Genomic DNA, 20,492 nt, shown 5'->3' on the forward strand with positions numbered 1-20,492 from the left:
GTGATCCCAGGAAGTATGGAAGTATAGAGAGGGAGTGAGGAAGTGAGTGGGGGAGGGTGGAAAGCCAATCAATAGAGGAGATGCTAATGAGTGGATTACTCTAGAGCTCCTTGCTGCTGGGGATTCTCTGGGAGGATGTGTAGAACACATGTCAGAAATGAGGAAAACTGGGGGATTTACCTGATGTAATGAGGCAGAATAGTGGCTTCCCCAAAAGATGTCTACCTCTTAATCCCTGGAACATGGGGATATGTTACCTTACATGGCAAGAGCTACTTAGCAGATGTGATTGAGTTAAGGACCTGGAGATGGGGAGATTGTCACAACCGTCTTTCTGAGAGAGAATTAGGAGGGTTAGAGTCAGAGAAGAAAATATGACAGTGGGAGGCAGAGTTTGGAGGGTGGGGGTGGGGACAGAGAGAGAAAGAGAGAGAGAGAGAGTTGAAGATGTTATGCTGTTGACTTTGAAGATGGAGGAATAGGCCATGAGCCAAGGATTGCCTGTGGATTCTAGAAGCTGGAAAAGGCAAGGAAACAGATTCTCTCCTAGAGCCTCTGGAAGGAACTAACCCTGTTGACACCTTGACTTTAGGCCATGAGTCTGATTTTTGGCCTGTCTGCCTCCAGAAATATAAGATAACAAGTGTGTGTTGCTTTATTCCACTATGTTTGTGGTATTGTTATAGTAGCTTTAGGAAACTACTGTGCTCTACCAGTGTATTGATATACTTGCAGCCCTCCTTGGTTGCAGATGGCTCCTAGGGTGATACCTCCTCTGTGTTTCTGGCCAACCCACTGAAGGCTCTGTGGCTAGGGGACACCTCAGGCTCTGATCCTCAAGCCTGCGTGGAATGAAAGCAGTCTGCAGGACACCTCTTCAGCGGGCCAGGGCACATGGGTGGAACACAATGGACTTAGCTGAACCTGAACAAAGGTTTTGTTTGATCAATGAAATGTGAAAATGTCCTCATAAATGCTTGGAACGAGCTCTTCTGGGTTGTTTCATATGAACAGTCCAGGTTTCTGAGCCTATCTGACCATTCCCTACCTGTCTCTTCTCCTGGCCCTTTCTCCTCTGGCTGTTCTGTAAATGTTGGGGAACCAGGATTATGATCTTAACCTCCAGTCTCACTCTGTGATGGATAATTTTTTGTGTCAACTTGACTGGACCATGGGTGCCCAGGCATTTGATCAAACTCTACATTGGTCGTGTTTGTGAGGGTGTTTCTGGATGAGATTAACATTTTGTATTTGTCCATTTTTATACTGCTATGAGGAAATACCCGAGACAGTGCAACTTATAAAGAAAAAGAGGTTTAATGGACTCAGTTCCATATGGCTGGGGAGGCCTCACAATCATGGCAGAAGGCTAAGAAAGAGCAAAGGCACATCCTACATGGCAGCAGGCAAGAGAGCATGCACAGGGGAATGGCCCTTTATAAAACCAAAGGATCTTAATCACTATCATGAGAACAGCATGGGAAAAACCCACCCCCATGATTTAATTATCTCCCACCAGGTGCCTCCCAAGACATGTGAGGATTGTGGCAGTTACAATTCAAGATGAAACTTGGGTGAGGACACTGCCAAACCATATCGCATTTGAATCTGTAGACTGGGTAAATACCCTCCTAATGTGGGTGGGCTTCATTCAATCCATTGAAGGCCTAAATGGAGCAATAAGTCCAACTGCCCTATGAAAAGGGGCAGTTCCTCCTGCCTAGCAGCCTGAAAACTGAGACATTGTTTTTTTCCCTCTGCCTTTGGGCATGAAACACCAGCTCTTCCCGAGTTTTGAGCCTGCAGGCTTTTGGACTACATCAGCTTTCCTGGTTCTCAGGCCTTTGCACTCAGGCGGGAACTAAACCAGTGGCTCTCGTAGGTCTCCTGTTTACAGGCACTAGATCTTGGAAAGTCTCAGTTTTCATTATCACATGAGCCAACGCCTTGTAATAAATCATTCTCTCTCTCTTCAGCATTACTCATTCTGAGTTTTAAGGTTCACCCTAAGATTTCTGCCACTCAGTTGGCTGTTGCCCAATAGAGAGCTAAGGATGCTGCTACCCTGGCACATAGGACTGAGTTGGAAAAGTCCTTGGAGAACATGGAACTAAGAGATCCAGTTTATTTCCTCTGAATGAGAAAGACATATACAAATACAGTCCCCTCACCCCACACACACCACAGACAGGAAGAGAGAGACAGGGAGAGAAAGATAATAGAGCAACAGAACCAGGCAGACATCCAGACACAGAGTTAGAGAGAAAGAGAAAAGGGGAGGGAGAGAAAGGACAGACAGACAGAAATCACAATGTGATATGCAGAGACACAATGAGAGACAGAGACAGAGGGAGACACATACAGAGGCAGAAAGAGAAGCACATTTGTCAGAGAGAGGGAACATAGAGGAGAAGGTAAAGGAGTCAGAATACCAGGGAGCTAATACACGCCACCCCCCAGCTTGAGTATCCCCCATCTCCAGAACTCAGGAAAGCCCCGTGGGCTGTAATAAGGTCTCCTTGGCCCACCTGCCCTCACCCCTCCCCAGAGTGACCCATGGGTATACTGAACAGGCTTTAGAGCCATAAAGGTCTGAGTTCCAATTCCATATCAGCTGCTCTTTAGCTGTGTGACTCTGAGCACTACTTGAGCTTCATTTTCTTCATCCGTAAAATAGGGGATAATAATATCTACCTTGCAAAATTTTTGTGAGGTGTTCAACAAATCTTAATTATTATTTCAGACAAATGCTGGGTCTCTTTTGGCTCCCATCCCTTCCCCTTTATTAAAGGGAATTTATGCATATATCTGGGATAAATATAGTCCATAAAACTTTGTTACTGGAAATAAATGAAAATTAAACATACTCCTCTAAATAAACAGTTTGGGATACTTTTCAGCCACAGCTCATTAAAACCAATCAGACTTGCAATTGGTAGGATGCATGGAAATGTTATTTTATTTTTTTAAATTATATTTTATATATATATTTTTTGAGACAGGGTCTCGCTCTGTCACCTAGGCTGGAGTGCTATGGCACAATCTTGGCTCACTGCAACCTCCGCCTCCCGGGTTCAAGTGATTCTCCTGCCTCAGTTTCCTGAGTACCTGGGACTACAGGCGCATGCCACCACACTTGGCTAATTTTTGTATTTTTAATAGAGACAGGGTTTCACCTTTTTGGCCAGGATGGTGGAAATGTTATTTTATCTGCAGCTGCATCTTTGATCTTTGCACCCTTTTTGTTCAGCAGAAAAACTAGGAGAGTGACAAGTTGCTACACCTGGGACTCATATACACAAGAGGGCGCTGGCAAGCATGAGAGAGGATCTGTTTTTAATAACCCATGACTACCTTTTTTATAAAAAAAATAGTTTTTAATTGACAAATAAAAATCGTATATATTTATCAACATGACAGTTGAAATCCAAAACAACATGCTGTTTTGAAACATGTATACCTTGTAGAAAGGCTAAATCAAGCTAATAACATACTTAGTCTTACCTCACATACTTAGCATTTTTGTGGTAAGAACACTTAAAATCTACTCTCTTAGCAATTTTCAAGAATACAATACATTGCGATTAACAATAGTTATGTGTTGTACAATAGATCTCTTGAACTTATTCCTCCTATCTATATCCTTTGACTAATATCTCTCCAACGTGACCCCCTCCTACACCTGGTAACCACCATACTCTGCTTCTGTGAGTTATACTTTTTCAGATTCTACATATAAGTGAGATCGTGCGATATTTGTCTTTCTGTGCCTAGCTTATTTTACTTAACATAATGTCCTCCAGGCTCATCCATACTGCTGCAAATGATAAGATTTTATTTTTTTTATGGCTGAATAATATTCCACTGTGTTTATATACGGTACCACATTTTCTTTATTCATGTGTTGACTGGCACTTAAGTTGATTCTGTATCTTGAGTATTGTGAATAGTGCTGCAGTGAACATGAGAGAGCAGATATCTCTTCAACATACTGATTTAATTTCCTTTGAATATGTACCCAGTAGTGGGATTGCAGGATCACATGACAGTTCTAGTTTAATTTTTTGAGGAACCTCCATACTGTCTTCCACAATGGCTGTACCAATTTACATTGCCACCAACAGTGTACAGGGATTTCCTTTTCTTTACATCCTGCCAAACCTTGTTATCTTTTGTCTTTTTGATAATAGCCTTTCTAATAGGTGTGAATTGATACCTCATTGTACATTTAATTTGCTTATCACTGATAGGTAAATTAATTAGTGATGTTGAACATTTTTCATGTACTTTTTGGCCATTTGTATGTCTTTTTTTTTGAGAAATGTGTATTCAGTCCTTCCCCCATATTTGTTTTCTTGCTATTCAGTTGTATGAGTTCATTATATATTTTGAGTATTGACCCCTTATCAGATATATAGTTTGCAAATATTTTCTCCCATTCTATAGCTTGTCTTTTCACTCTGTTGGTTGTCTCCTTGGCTATATGGAAGCTTTTTAGTTTGATAAAATCCCAGTTGTCTATTTTTGTTTTTGTTTCCTGTGCTTTTGGAGTGATAGCCAAAAAATCATTGCCATGTCCAATGTCATAAAGCTTTTCCCCTTTATTATCTTCTAGTAGATTTATAATTTCAGGTCTTATATTTAAGTTTTAATTCATTTTGAGTTGATTTTTATATATGGTGTGAAATGAGGCTCTAAGTTTATTCTTTTGCATGTGGATATCCAGTTTTCACAAAACAATTTATTAAAGAGACTGTCCTTTCCCCATTGTGTGTTCTTAGCACCTTTGTTGAAAATCAATTGATGGTAAATGCATGAATTTATTTCTGGGCTCTCGAATCTGTTCCATTGGTCTACGTATCTGTTTTTATGCCAATGCCATGCTGTTTTGGTTATGTAATATATTTTGAAGTTAGGTACGTTGATGCCTCCAGCTTTGTTTGTTGTTGTTGTTCAAGATTGCTTTGGCTATTTTGTGGTCTTTTGTGGTTCCATACAAATTTTAAGATCGTTTTTCTGTATTTCTGTGAAAAATGTCATTGAGATTTTGGTAGAGATTGCATTGAATATGTAGATAGTTTTAGATTATATGGACATTTAAACAATATTAATCTAGTCTATGAACATGGAGTATCTTTCCATTTATTTGTGTCTTCTTCAATCTCTTTCATCAATGTTTTATAGATTTTAGTGAACAAGTCTTTCACCTCCTTGATTAAATTTATGCCTAAGTATTTTTTTTGTAGCTAATGTGAATGGAATTGTTTTCTTGATTTCTGTTTCAGATAATTCGTTGGTAGGATATAGAAATGCTTCATTTGTGCATGTTGATTTTGTATCCTGCAAGTTTACTGAATTTGTTTATAACTTCTAACCATTTTTTGGTGGAGTTTTTAATTTTATATTTTTATATAAATAAGATTATGTCATCTGCAAACAGCGACAATTAAATTCTTCCTTTTATTATTTTGAGACAGGGTCTTGGTCTGTTGCCAAGGCTGGAGTGCAGTGGCATGAACACAGCTCACCACAGCCTCAACCTCCTGGGCTCAAGCAATCCTCTCACCTCAGCCTCCCGAGTAGCTGAGACTACAGGTGTGCCACCACACCCAGCTAATTTCTGTATTTTTTGTAGAGATAAAATTTTGCTATGTTGCTCAGGCTGGTCTTGAACTCCCGGGCTCAAGTGAGCCACCCGCCTCAGCCTCCGGAAGTGCTGGGATTACAGGTGTGAGCCACTGTGCCCAGCCAAAGTTCTTCTTTTATAATTTGGATGGCTTTTATTTGTTCTCCTACCTAATTGCTCTGGCCAGGACTCCACTGCTAAGTTGAATATATGTGGCAAGAGTGAGCATCCTTGTCTGGTTCCTGATCTTAGAGGAAAAGCCCTCAACTTTTCACCATTTAGTATAATACTAGCTGTGGGCTTGTTATATAAGACCTTTATTCATGCCTACTTTCTTTTCTGTGTACCTTTCTCTCTACTAGAAGGAGGCCAGAGGCCTTATTATAGCACTGTGCTCTTGGATTTGCATTAAATAAAATTTCAAGAAAGATAACAAAACAGTGGGATTAGAGTGAATCTGTAGCTGTGGGCTGAGCTGTGAGCCAAGTGGAAAGGCTCTAACTTCTTGTGTTCACTATCAGCAATCTACTATCAACTTTAATTTGCAAAGGTTTATGGAATTTTGGGCGTTTTGTTGTAAAATGTGTTTTTTTCTTAATTTAAAAGTAGTGAGAAATTCTGATTTGCTAAATCCTAAAAATACAGAGAATAAAAGAAAAATCACCCATAATTCTACCACCCAATTAATCAATCAATGAATTGATTAATTCAGTTGACATTTTGATGTGCATTGTTCAAATTTTACACATAATATTTTTTATCTACAAACTCAGGCTCACATTATACTACACTGTTTTTTTTCCTTTGCAATGTGTAAGTTGAACAACATCTTGCCATTAAGTATTTTAAAAATAATTTTATTTTCATATAATACCTGTAGACATAACCTAAGGTTTTGTTTTCCCTTGAGTGTTTAAACCAATCCTGTTTTGTTGGATATTAATATTGTTTACATGCTCCTTTTTATTATAAATATTTTGTGAACATGATTTAAACAAAATTTTTGTGCATATTCATGGTTAATCCTTTAAGATACATGTCTTCTATAACTGGAGCTTTGTATAAAACATTTTAACCTTAATAAAGCTTTTGATATGAATTGCAAATCTCCCCTCCACCTCTGTACCTTTGAAAAGCTGTATCCGTTCATACTTAATTACTGTGATGTTTGTCTATTTTTTAAAAATTGCACTTGTCAGTTTTCCTGTTTATAAATAATCATCTTTAAATGTTTTTAAATTTAAATTTAAATTTTATTTTTTTCTGTAGAGACAGGAATCTCGCTATGTTGCCTAGACTGGTCTCAAGCCGTCTGCCTGCCTTGGCCTCCGGAAGTGCTGGGATTACAAGCATGTGCCAGTGTGTCTGGCCATCATCTTTTTTTTTTTTTAACTAAAAATATTTCTTTATAATTTTCTTTCTTCTTGCATTGCATTCTCTTATCATTTTCTACTCCTTAAGTTTTAAAATGTTCATTGCATAAAATTTATATTTATTGCCACTTGAATGTTTTACCGAAAACTGTTTACAGGATCCTCATAAATGAGAATCATGCTTACTCAAAGATTGTGAACTCACTTAAATAAATATTTTCTGAAAGAAGGAAAAATACTTATTAAGCACCTGAGTGTTCAATACTATGCAGAGGACCCTGGCGGATATCTGAGAAGCACAAGGCATGGCACTCCGGGATCTCATGTTCTTAGATGGGGAAACATCATCAAGCTCACAGTCTAAGAATAGTGTTTCCTCAAAGTTTTTAGACCTATGCCCACCAGAATACTTACTCACTATGCTCCCTCTCCAGCCAAGAATATTTCGCCTGGCTTTCCCACTCTGCCTTATGAATTACTGAACTAGATCAATGGAACATGCTCCTTCAGATATCTGTGCACATGTAAACATCTTGCACTGATGTGCTTTCTTGCCTTCAGTGGAGAATTTCTTCATTAGATAATCATCCAAAGTAGGACTCCGTGAAATTTACTCTAAGAACCTAAGATGTGGACAGTTTACCAGTGAAGCCTGGCTTGATAAGGCCTAAGTTAAAATGCTTCTCTTGGCGATGAGTTTCCTACAGTACACAAGCCTATCAGTGCTTTGGACCCTCTGTTGGTCTTTGCCTCCTTTTCCTCTTCTCCAGGCGATCCCTATCCTGCACCATCTTGTCTCCTCCACTGGGTGCTCATATTAACATTCCTGCCTCCACCTCTCTTTTGATTTGCCCCATTTATTGTATAATACCCAACTGAGTCCCTGATTGCAAGCATCTTGCTTCAAAGGTTGGTGGGTTCTGCCTTGCACTCTAGCAACTGGCTTTCCTCCTCTGTTCTTCACTCTTTCAGTCCCTACATTGCTGCTTGTCATCCACTTCTTATCATAGACTTGGTGGCCTAACCCCTTTTTCACTGGAGTTAGGTCTTATAACTTCTGCTGACCCACTTTAGAGCATAATGCCTGATCAAACACAATGTACGTAATAAATATTTATTGAATGAACAAATGGAAACATTATCTTTCTTCTATTTAAATATGTGTCATGGGCTTAAGTGAGACGTATTTACAAAATACTCATATTTTACTTACCTTTCTTCCCCTCCTGCCCTAGATTTCTGTACTAAACACTTTGCATTTGTTATTTCTAATCGTCACAACAATCTTGCAAGACAGATGTTGCCATCTCTCTATAAAAGGAAGCTGTGGGTCTGGAGTTTCTCCAAATTCACTCAGTGAATCAGTGGTGGATGTTACTTCTCCATGGAACCACTCCTAGAATCACTAACCCCTGACCTTATTCTTGAGGTTCCTAGACGTTCTTCTTCTGACCTCCCCATGACCCTGCTCTTATCCTGATTGATCACCACCATCTTTGTGTGAATCCTTTTGAGACAGAGGGAGCTAGGAGGGAAGGACAAGAGAGAGGTCTTGACAAGGGCTCTACATGAGAGATTAAAGCCAGGACCTGAGGGAGGTAGAAGGGCCAAAGTAGCTTCACATTTTCAACTTGAAGGAGCAGAAGAGTGGTAGTATCACCAAAAGAAATTGGTAGTTCAGAAGTCTTACTTCTGGGTTTTAAAATCAGGTTTGAGTTCCAATGACTTTATTTTTTTTATTTTTTTTTATATTTTGAGGTGGAGTCTTGCTCTGTTGCCCAGGCTGGAGTGCAGCGGTGTGACCTTGGCTCACTGCAACCTCTGCCTTCTGGGTTCAAGTGATTCTCCTACCTCAGTCGCCTGAGTAGCTGCGATTACAGGTGTCTGCCACTACGCCTTGCTAATTTTTTTGTATTTTTAGTAGAGACGGGGTTTCACCTTGTTGGCCAGGCTGGTCTTGAACTTCACCTGCCTCTGCCTCTCCAAGTGCTGGGATTACAGGTGTGAGCCACTGTACTCGGCCCCAGTGGCACCTTACTCTCTGGTTAACCATGAGCAAGTCTCTTAGCTTCCCTTAAGCCCCAGTTTCCTCATCTTTTCCCTGAGCATAATCTGACCTGACTCTCATGTTTGTCATTGGTTTGCTGTTCAAGTGATGCAATGCATGTGGCATGCTTTGTAAAGGGTGGAGCTGTGTGCATGCTAGCCATCATCAGTATTGTCAGATATATTATTACTAGAGTCAGATTGTAAATGGAGGCACCGACTTCTTGGTTAAAGTATATCTATGCCAGGGGCCAGCAAACTGTAGTCCATGGCCCATATGTAGCCTGCTGCCTGCTTTTATATGGCTCCTGAGCAAAGAATGCTTTTTACATTTTAATAGGGTTGAAAAAAATCAAAAGAAAAATATTTATGACATTTGAAGATTACATGAAATTAAAATTTTAATATCCATAAATAAAGTTTATTGGAGCATAGCTGAACCTATTTATTAATGTATTGTCTACGGCCACTTTTGTGTTATACAAGATCAGAGTTGAATAGTTGTGACAGAGACTATACGCTCTGCAAAACCTGAGATATTAACTATCCGACTCTTCATAATAAACGTTTTCCACTCTGTTTACTTCCTTCCTATCTGTTGAAGCTTCTGAAAAGCAGAGAAAATTTCAGGAAATCTTAAAAGTTTTTTTTACACTTATTTCTTTTGTTTGCTAATAAAGGTAAAATGAGAATATATTTGTCTTTTTTTCCTCCTTTCTGATGCTTTTAAAAGTAAATCTTCATTCAATGTTGAAACATTATTATGACTTTGAAAGGTAATTAAGGGTAAAAAACCACCAACAAACTCAAACCAACCTTAACACGGCCATTCTAACACATATTACAAAAATGAAATTGATGCTTCCTTCCACTCTTGGCTTATTTATGTATTCCCAAATGGCTGTAACTATGGTCTACATAAGATTTCATAGTTGATCAGCCTTTTTCAGTTGGCTTTGTGAATATTACTTGGTCATTGCTTTTATTTTTCATAGTGGTTGTATTGCTATAGAATGATACAGTTCACAAGTTATATGTGTTTCAGAAGTACTTCTTGTTCTTGCCTTTCATCCAATCCTTGCTTCTTCAAATATGGTTGCAAATGCTTCTCTTTGGAGCCAGCTCTAGGCAACCTGGGCTTGCTTATTTTCCCTTCCTCCCTTAATCTCTGCCCTCTGATATTGATTCAAGTGCAGCATTCCCACTGAGCTTACAAACTGAGAAAGATGAGAAATAAAGCCAAAGAAAAAGTGTCAGAGAATAAATGAACTTGATATTTTAAAGGTGATTTTCGCTTTGCCCACACCTCCCCACTAATCGTTCAATAATAATAGAAAAAACATTTAGCAAACAAAAATATTCTTCATTTATGTAATAATGATATGAGGGATGTTTGTGCTCTCCATTGCATTTCTAAATAAGTAGAAATAAAAATAAGGCCATTATTGTCATTATGTTATACTGTTAATCTTTTTACTGTATTTAATACAAAAACTCTTTAATTTGTCAAATTAACTTAATACCATGAAATATAAGTAAAAGATGGTTATTTACATTTTATTATCTTATTTTTTCCTAGTGAGAAGCTGGATGGAAAAATTAAAAGACAAGGTAAGAAAAGTGTTTTCTTCCATTAGATGAGTTTTAGGGGCATATAGCTTTATTAAGCAAAAGATCTTCAGAGTAGTGGAGCTTTAGTTTATTATTCTGATTCTGGTAATGTATCTAAAGATTCAGGGCCACTTGCAGTACCCTGCAAAAAAGAAGGCCTTCCCTTTAAATCCCTTCTTTTAGAACACAGGAGACACCTTATTCTTTGGAGCACCATTCACTGTTATAAAAGTATAAGAATTTACCTTGTTTGATATGCTCCACAGAATATTATCATTGACATATCAAGGTGAAGTTTCTTTTCGGGAATTTCAGGATTGTTATCCCATTCCATCTGGCTTTTTTTTTTTTTTTTTTTTCTAATATGAGACTCTTTAGGTGTGTAGTTTATCACAGTGCTGCCACTTACTAGGTATTGATGAGCTGACCTGTCTGGAATGGCCAACTGTAGATAAAGATTTTCTTTTTTTGCATTAATTCTGCCATCTACATAGTGATTGACAATGTTAACTTCCAGGTTGATATTGTTCATTTTCTTTTGATTTTCAATCCTCTCCAAGTTTTCACTTTTGGTTACTTGGTAATTTTAAACTGAATTACTCATAAAGATATTGATGGAGTCCTGAATTCCTTGTTGTAGCCAGTGTCAGATCCCATTATTACAGCCCAGCTCAGATTTCACTGGGATTTCAGCTAAATGGAAATCTTTTCAGTGGTCAGATATTGAGTTACCTTCAATTCACCAGTCTCAATATATTTCTATTGATGGCATTCCATATCTTTTTTATTACCTGCAGTCAATTTCCCTCATATTTGAATTATTAATATTATTTTGCTACAGCTTAATATTAAAGAATATGACATTCAATTGCAAATAAATTTATAATTGTATTAATTCTCCTTACTATTTCTGCTTCTCAGTAAAATTTGGCACAGATAGTTTTTGAGAATGAGACTATTTTGTGTTCATATAAATTAAAAGTGACATTGAAAAATTTTAAGCCTGTTGAGGTCAATGGAGGCCATTTTGGTATTTGTAATGGGTCCAATTGTGAAGAGAGGTGGGCTGTGATCAGATGGACTGAGAAAAACTTGGGGAGAAGAAAAGCTCAAAAGTTTAGAACTAGATATATTTACATTGGTAGTGTTTCTTGTTATTTTTCAGGGAAAAATATGATGCAATGAAAATTAAAAAGAATTTGTTATGTTAACCTAGGAATTCATGTATCATTGTTTCCACAGAAAGTATCCTGAGTTATTTAAGAAAGGGACCAAAAAAAAAAGGCTTAAGAAAATAAATTTTGGCATGTAAACAGTTTTGAAATTTGATATTGTTAAATTTCTTATCTGTATGTATATATAGCTTTGTCATTCCCTAAAAAAGTCTATACAGCTTTAGAGAAAGGCTATATTTTTTTATTCCTATGAACCCTTTATTCTTTTTTTTTTATCATTTTAGTATATATTCAATGAAGTAACATATTTTATAATACATTCTTTTGTCTGGGGATTCTTTTTATTTTATTTTATTTTATTTTATTATTATACTTTAGGTTTTAGGGTACATGTGCACAATGTGCAGGTTTGTTACGTATGTATCCATGTACCGTGTTGATTTCCTGCACCCATTAACTCGTCATTTAGCATTAGGTATATCTCCTAATGCCGTCCCTCCCCCCTCCCCTAACCCCACAACAGTCCCCGGAGTGTGATGTTCCCCTTCCTGTGTCCATGAGTTCTCATTGTTCAATTCCCACCTATGAGTGAGAACATGCGGTGTTTGGTTTTTTGTCCTTGCGATAGTTTACTGAGATAAAAAATCAGGAAACAACAGGTGCTGGAGAGGATGTGGAGAAATAGGAACACTTTTACACTGTTGGTGGGACTGTAAACTAGTTCAACCATTGTGGAAGTCAGTGTGGCGATTCCTCAGGGATCTAGAACTAGAAATACCATTTGACCCAGCCATCCCATTACTGGGTATATACCCAAAGGACTATAAATCATGCTGCTATAAAGACACATGCACACGTATGTTTATTGCGGCACTATTCACAATAGCAAAGACTTGGAACCAACCCAAATGTCCAACAACGATAGACTGGATTAAGAAAATGTGGCACATATACACCATGGAATACTATGCAGCCATAAAAAATGATGAGTTCATGTCCTTTGTAGGGACATGGATGAAACTGGAAACCATCATTCTCAGTAAACTATCGCAAGGACAATGAACGCTTTATTCTTATCTTGTCTCAAAATCTTGGTACCTTTTTCTTGCTCCTTTTTATCAAGAGAAATAATTTTGTATGTGACCCCTAGTTTTCTGGCTTATTTTGAAGTTTTTCCAGCTTTCTCATCACTTTCTTCTGTAGTATTTTTTTCAGTATATTTTAATTAAAAAAATTGTAAGAAGAAAATTTTGGATTCCAATAGTGACTGTCATGTGTGCCTATATCTTCATCTTTTGACTCTTGGAGGGACTCTTTAAATCTTCCCCATATTCCCTGCCTTCTTCCGTGCTTGAATGATTACATGCTAATTTGATATGTATATTTTATATGTATATACACATATCTGTACATATATCTTCGTTTAACAAGTCTTACAAGTGATCCTGATACATGCTGGAGTTTGAGAAGATACATGTACATAGATCTTACACACACGTATATATATATACATATATCTTCCTCACTCTCTGTCCATCCATCCATCCATCCATCCATCCATCCATCCATCCATCCATCCATCATCTATTAAAGTCTTGTTAGTCATTATCTTCAGAAACTATTTGAGTTCAAGACTGTTGTCTCTTTGATGAAAGTCACAGAATCTCTTAGAACTAAAAACTAAACTACATGCCCAACCTGGCTCTTCAGGCAAGCCAGGACACTGTGTCAGGTTAGCTTCATTTAATTGTTCTGGTATTGAGTCTCCGTTGGTTCGCTGGCCTCTAGAAAGGGTGGTGTTTTCAAAAGTTCTGAATTATTCCTCTTGTTGTTGTAGTTTAGTCTTTCTATATTAAGATTAAGATCAGCTGTGAATGACAGACAGTCCGCCTCCACCCCCAATGACAATGGCTTAGCCAAGATAGAAGTTTGTTATCTCTCTCTCTTTTCTTTTTTTGCAGAGTCTCGCTCTGTCACCCAGGCTGGAGTGCAGTGGCATGATCTTGGCTCACTGAAACCTCCGCCTCCCAGGTTCAAGCGATTCTCATGCCTCAGCCTCCTGAGTAGCTGGGATTACAGACATGCACCACTATGCCCAGTTAATTTTTGTATTTTTAGTAGAGACGAGGTTTTACCATGTTGGCCAGGGTGGTCTTGAACTCCTGGCCTTATCTGACCTGCTTGCCTTGGCCTCCCGAAGTGCTGGGATTACAGGCGTGAGCCACTGTGCCCGGCCCCTATTGTCTCTTGTTTTTAAGTCTGGAGATAGTCACAGGTTAGTGGGGAGTTACACAATGAGAGGGGCCCAAGCTTCTTCTATTTGATGCTCCACCATTTGTGACCTTCATTCCCAAGGTCACCTCATGATCCTGGACGGCACTTCTGACTTAGCTATGTGCATATTCTAGCCAGAGGAAGGAGAAAAAAGGGGGAGGCTGATGACACCCCTTTCTTTTTAAAAGGGAGGATAAAAGCACTGTCATTCTCAAAGGGGAAGAATAAAGGCTCTGCTCCCCTTTTATAGAACGTATCTTGAAATTTTCTTATGCCACTGACATATCATCTTCTTGGTGAAACTTACCACATGGTTGTACTCAGCTTCCCAGCAGGCAAGAAGTCATCTTTATTTTGTGCCCAGTCCCAAATTGGAAGCTCTTTTGCTATAGAAGAAGAAAAGAATGGATATTGAAGGACACTTCCTGTATTAATTCCATCATTAACTGTCTTCTTGGCTAATCCAAGTTGGTGATCCTTGTTAGGCGAGTTTTAACTTGGCTACCCATTAGTATATCTTTTCAGCATCTAAATTGATTTTCAAAATTGAAGATGCATAACAATTTTAATTGTGTAATAAAGATCAGGCCTGTCGTTATATCAATAAAACCAATCTATTTCTTCTAGCTTTAGGAAACCATCCAGAAAATGAATGGCCCAGACTATACTTCATAGCAGCGATTCTCAATGTATGGTCTGGACTAGCAGCATCAGCATCACCTGGAGCTTGTTGGATGTGCAAATTCTCAGACTCCACCATAGACCTACCTCCCAGGAACTCAGGGAATGGGGCCCAACAATCTGCATTTTAGCAAGTCTTGCAGGTGATCCTGATGCATGCTGGAGTTTGAGAACAACCATTGCACAGAAATCGTAAGGATGCTGTCTCAATTCTGCAGACTTTAGGCAGTACAGCATATCATTTGGTTTCCTATGGCTTTCTTGATGACAGATGTTCTGAACAAATATGTTATCCTAAGAAGGAAGGATACCTTTCTTGTTGACTTCAAACAAACAAAACTTCAAAGCCAAACAAAAACAAGTATATTTAGCAATATTTGACTTATAATTTACTTAAAATTTAAAACTTTATTTGGAAATAATTTAAAATTTACAGACGAGATACAAGAGTAAGAATGGTGCAAAGAACATTCCTACACCTTTACCTGGATGCGCCTGTTGTTTGCATTTTACCCCATGTGCTTTATCATTTGCTGTCACATTCTCCTCTTTTTTCCTGAACCATCTGAGGATAAGTTGCATGTGTTGTGGCCTGTTTACCCTTATATACTTCAGTGTATATTTCATAAGAATGAGGATATATTTTAAGCAGATCTCTGTGCAGTTATTAGCTGGAGTATATTCAATATCGATATAATACTTTTATGGAATCTGGCATTCATATTTCAGTTTTTTCAACAAACCCAAAATATCCTTTGTAAGAGCATTTTTTCTTCTCTCTCACAGAATCCACTCTAGGATTACATAACACATTTAGTTGTCATGTTTCTTTAATTTCCTTTAATCTGGAACATTTTTATAGCCATCTTTTATCTTTTATGACATTAACATTTTTAAAGAACACAGTCTTTTTAAAAAACAGAATATACTTTAAGTTTGTTGGATGTTTCCTCATGATTAGATTCAGGTTATGCATTCAGGAATAATAGATTGGTGCAATTATGTCTTTCTCAGGGTGTCACATCTCGGGGCACGTGTATATGCAATAATTTGGAACAGAGAAAAAGTACTAGGCAGCATTTATAACTTAAAACTGTGTGCATGTTGTCTTATTTATTTTCATTGCTGAAGAAATCAAGTCATGAGCAATTCTAACAGAAGAGCTGATTTTCCCTTAGTTTTGAAAGAAGAATAGTTAAATTATATCTTAAGATGGTACGTTGCTTTGCTCCCATCTTGTAATTTACTTGCAATTTCAAAGCAAGGCAGATGCCACCAAAAAAAGAAAAAAAAAAATAGAAGAGACAAAAAAGAGAGATGTAACTGAATTTTTGTGAAATCTACATAATTTAGAGGTCTAGCTAAATGTAACCATTCCACAATGAAAGTATACTTTAAAACATCATGTTGTACGTGATGAGTACATACAATTTTATATGTCAATTTACAAATATATATATATAAATTTGAAAAAATAAAGCTCCATAAGTAAAAGGCTTAAGTGTGTCAGTAAGAAATGCGGAAATGGTGACATATTTGAGAATACCGATGTTGTTGGTGTGGGATTAAGTTACAGAGTATGAGGAGACATGCACAGAGGCTGATCAAGCTGACCTTCCAAAAGTTCAAATGTTACTGTACATGAAAAGCCTGATCATCTGGGCTTAAAGTTTATCATATTTCAACTTGTGTGTGTTTCCATACACTGGGAATGGTAATTAAAAAATAATTCACAGTTCTTGTGTGAGCACCAACACTTTGCTGTTGTTCAGTATTTTCCCACATGGAAAATTACAGAGTTTTTATAAGCCTTAAGTAGATTTGGAAGAACTTTAGAAAAAGTTTGGGCTTCTACAAAGCATATTAATTTATTTTATTTTATTTATTTATTTATTTATTTTTATTATACTTTAAGTTCTAGGGTACATGTGCACAACATGCAGGTTTGTTACATATGTATACATGTGCCATGTTGGTGTGCTGCACCCGTTAACTCGTCATTTACATTAGGTATATCTCCTAATGCTATCCCTCCCCCTTCTCCCCACCCCACGACAGGCCCCCGGTGTGTGATATTCCCCTTCCTGTGTCCAAGTGTTCTCATTATTCAGTTCCCATCTATGAGTGAGAAGAAGGCATATTAATTTATTGAAAAATGTCTAGGCTTTGTTTCTTGGGGAAAGATACTTAGTATGCTGAGGAACAGTGCTATTGTTCTCAAATTGATGGAAAAATTTCCATAGTTTGCCCTAAGTTAAGACTCTGGGAGGCAGAAACAGTGAGGGAGCTGGCTGAGCACAAGAGGAAAGTGCTGCTGTTTCATAAGGTCTGATGTATTCCTTGGATGTCCTGTTAGAAATGTTGGGAAAACATCACAGCCTGCAGACTTCAGCACTTTCAGGAAAACTTTTATCCTCTGTCCTGCTCTGTTTTTGGCTCACTTTGAAAAATACTAAAACAGTTTGTGCTGTGTTAGAAATTTAAAAAATTGTCATATAAATGAATAGACTTATGAACAATTTAAATTGTTTATGTATTTTGTTTGGGTAGACTTCTAGGAAGGGCTTCTTGGGAGGGAAACCATTACCTGTGTTCCCCCATGAAAGGGCTATAGGTTAGTACATACCCTCTTAGCCCATAGGAGTCTTATTGACCAAGGTGTAGGGATCACTCTGAGTACAAAGGCCTTGCCCTGAGCTTAGGTAGGTCCTGAGGTACTTACTCAAGTCCAGGGATCATCCTGCTCTCTGAGGACAAAAGTATCCATAGTGACACCTTGGAGACACTGGAGTCATAGATGAATTTGGCACTTCCAAGATCTTTTGGAGGTATCATGTTGTTGGCAGTGATCTTTGTGTACTTCTCTGCCACTTCCTTTCTTTGGGGCTGGGACATTCAGAATTCCCTCCCAACCTCCAACTTTGTCTTGTCTATTGGGAAGGTGATTCCATTCATAGAAATCACTCCATCCATTTTGTGTGCACACTCTCCCCTTGTCCTTGGCTTTTCTGCCTTTGCTCCAACATCTAACATTCCTCCCCTTGCCTTTGCAGGCCCTTTTCTTCCTTGTTTTCAGAAGCCCTCCCCTTTTACTCACAAGCATTTTCGTCTTTCTTTTCTTACTGTAATGCAGCTAAGACAGAGAGAGGGAGAAGAGAGGACCACCACTGTCAAGGCCCTCTTTTTACCCCCCAGCAAATACACTATTCCAGAGGACACTTTGACCTCCTTTAAGCTTGACTGTGGCTGATATTTCCAATTTATAGCATTTTAGTAGTCCTGGCATTCTCAGAGGCTTACTTCATCCATCTTTAATACAAATTATATTTCTGTCATCAGAACCTGAGGTTGACAAATGTGCATAAGCTTGTGGCTGGAGGTGCCACTAGGTCTGGCTGATTTATTTCAATACTTCTATGTATTTGAAATATCCCCAAAATAGGCCTATCTCTCTCTCTGTTGCCTTCTCCCTAAAAAGTTACTGTATTTTAGGTTTAGTTTTATCTTATAACAAAGCAGACAGGAGAATTCAAAGTTTCTAAAAACCTGCTGCCATCCAGCAGAAATGAGAAACCCAGGGCAGGGCGCTCTGTTTAGCATCCTAATGTGTGTTTCCTTTTCTATGCAGGCTGGTTACATGTCTGGGATGCTGGTGCCTGTAGGGGTTGGGATAGCTGGAGCCTTGTTCATCTTGGGAGCCCTCTACAGCATTAAGGTTATGAATCGCCGAAGGAGAAATGGCTTCAAAAGGCATAAAAGAAAGGTACGGAACCAACAATAGCAAAACCTAATCAGTTTCAGAACATTCTTTGCTTATCTAATTTACTTAATAAAGCACACGGGGTTTAATGATGCTTGAGCAGTATTGACGTGCCCAGTGGTCTGGATTGGCTGCTGTAGCTCCTGCCTCGGCTTCGTTTGTTAGCGTGTCTTTTAAAGTGGGCCTGTTTCTCAGTTTTGCTCTGTGGCAGAAAGAGTTTAATGCTTTTCTGTTTTCTTTCTCTAGCAGAGAGAATTCAACAGCATGCAAGATCGAGTAATGCTCTTAGCCGACAGCTCTGAAGATGAATTTTGAATTGGACTGGGTTTTAATTGGGATATTCAACGATGCTACTATTCTAATTTTTATTTTGGAGCAGAAAAAAAAAAAAGAACAACCTGCCACATTGCTGCTATCAGGCCATTAGTCCTAGTGTCTGCTGGGTGCTGGGTAGTAGATTTTTCTTGTACTGAGCAGAAACGGCATGTTGTATACTAAACGTATCATGCAGTATTTGGTTTTATTCTGTAGTGAATTTTCCACAACCGTGGGCCTCAACTCATAAATATGCAGCATTTATGTTTTTCAGTAGGAGTTGCTACATTAGGCAGAGTAAATATTTTGTAGTTTTCCACAGTGTCTTCTCCTTGGTTTGAATTACCTGCATTGAGAATAATGATTGTTGCCACCAAGGCATGCTTGACTTTGAGATATAAATCTTAACAAAGAATAACTTCTCAAGATATACTCTACCTACTGGAAACCATAGGCTTGTGGGCCATGGTACATACTGCATTTGCATCAAACTAGCGGTAACTCAGAATGAAATCATTTTCATTAAGAAGCTCTCTCAGCATATTAGGATTATATGTAGATTTGTACGTCTTTTGCATTATGTACTTAAGTCTCCTACTTTTATTATTTCTCACCTTCTGTTTTATTCTTATTCTTGGCGAGGAAAAAAATGCACTAGAAATAATACATTAAATTGACTCTTAGTCTTAATGTATGCTTGCTGTCTTAAATAGTGTGATTGAGTCCAACAGAGTCATACATGTTTATGATTAAGAGATATTCTTTTTGTGTACTATTTGATTTTGCCAAGAAAAAATGAAGAAGAATTCAAAATGAGATGAGGGTAGGTAAGCTCTCAGAGCATTTCTCTCTGCCATTTGGTTCTATGCTTATGTGGCTACTAATGTGACTAATTCAGAGTGTTGTATTTCCACATCTGTGGTCTTCACCATGGAAAATGTGGGCTACCATTGGTCCTTATATGGCTTCATTAGAAAAATAGACATTCTATCATTTGTCTGCCCAGTGGCCAGAGTCTTGGTGAACAACAGAGCTCATGGGAAACCAGCCTCTCTCAGGGCACCCTACTGTGAGGATGTTAAACTATGTTCAGTCATTTCTCATCTCCCTTGGAAGGTAATTCCCTGCCCTATACAAAATTTGATATTCCAATATGCTACTTGAATCCAGGGATTGAGGACTTGTAGTTAGTTGAGTTTTGGGGTAAAGGCTTGGCTCATTGCCATGGAATAATAAAAGTTATTTATTAATAGTGCTGTCACTGTGGAGAACTTGTTGGTGTTTTTTAGAACTTGTCTACTATGTTCAAGAAAAGTTGCACAGTTATCCCTCATAGCTACTATGTGAGGTAGGACATATGTTTTCATTCTCCCATTTGACTGAAGATGGAACTGAAGCAGAGAAGTGAAATGATTTTCCAAAGTTGTACCCAGAGAGAATCAGCATGAGAACCCACTTGAACCCAGCCATGCAGCCTTATCTTCAGTTCAGTACCCTTTTCATAGACTTTGGTGGAAGCAGTGACATTTCAGAGTCCTTCTTTAAAACAAAGGTTCTAAGGAGATAGCTGCTTGGTCAAGGAACATTTGATGTGAGTTTCCATCTTTGTTAAATGAATGATGCCTTTCTAA

The 20,492-nt window shown here is 38.2% G+C and overlaps 1 protein-coding gene across 1 annotated transcript; it reads left to right on the top strand.

Annotated features, from left to right (window-relative positions):
• Positions 1-10,625: 10,625 nt before the first annotated feature.
• Positions 10,626-20,113, top strand: LOC116484779 (armadillo-like helical domain-containing protein 4). Its single transcript, XM_032179700.2, has 3 exons — positions 10,626-10,656; positions 18,415-18,549; positions 18,793-20,113. Exons 1-3 carry the CDS (start codon positions 10,636-10,638, stop codon positions 18,859-18,861), a joined length of 225 nt encoding a protein of 74 aa, XP_032035591.1. The 5' UTR covers positions 10,626-10,635; the 3' UTR covers positions 18,862-20,113.
• The last annotated feature ends 379 nt before the right edge of the window (positions 20,114-20,492 follow it).

This window comes from Hylobates moloch, unplaced genomic scaffold, assembly GCF_009828535.3.
Source record: "Hylobates moloch isolate HMO894 unplaced genomic scaffold, HMol_V3 SCAFFOLD_16, whole genome shotgun sequence".
Lineage (NCBI taxonomy): Eukaryota > Metazoa > Chordata > Mammalia > Primates > Hylobatidae > Hylobates > Hylobates moloch.

What these genes read in the sequence shown, in the direction of transcription:
- LOC116484779 (XM_032179700.2), top strand. Translation starts at nt 10,636, where the DNA reads ATGGAAAAATTAAAAGACAAG. An exon ending in TGGAAAAATTAAAAGACAAG is followed by an intron (nt 10,657 to 18,414) that starts GTAAGAAAAGTG and finishes TTTTCTATGCAG; the next exon opens with GCTGGTTACATGTCTGGGAT. An exon ending in TCAAAAGGCATAAAAGAAAG is followed by an intron (nt 18,550 to 18,792) that starts GTACGGAACCAA and finishes TTCTTTCTCTAG; the next exon opens with CAGAGAGAATTCAACAGCAT.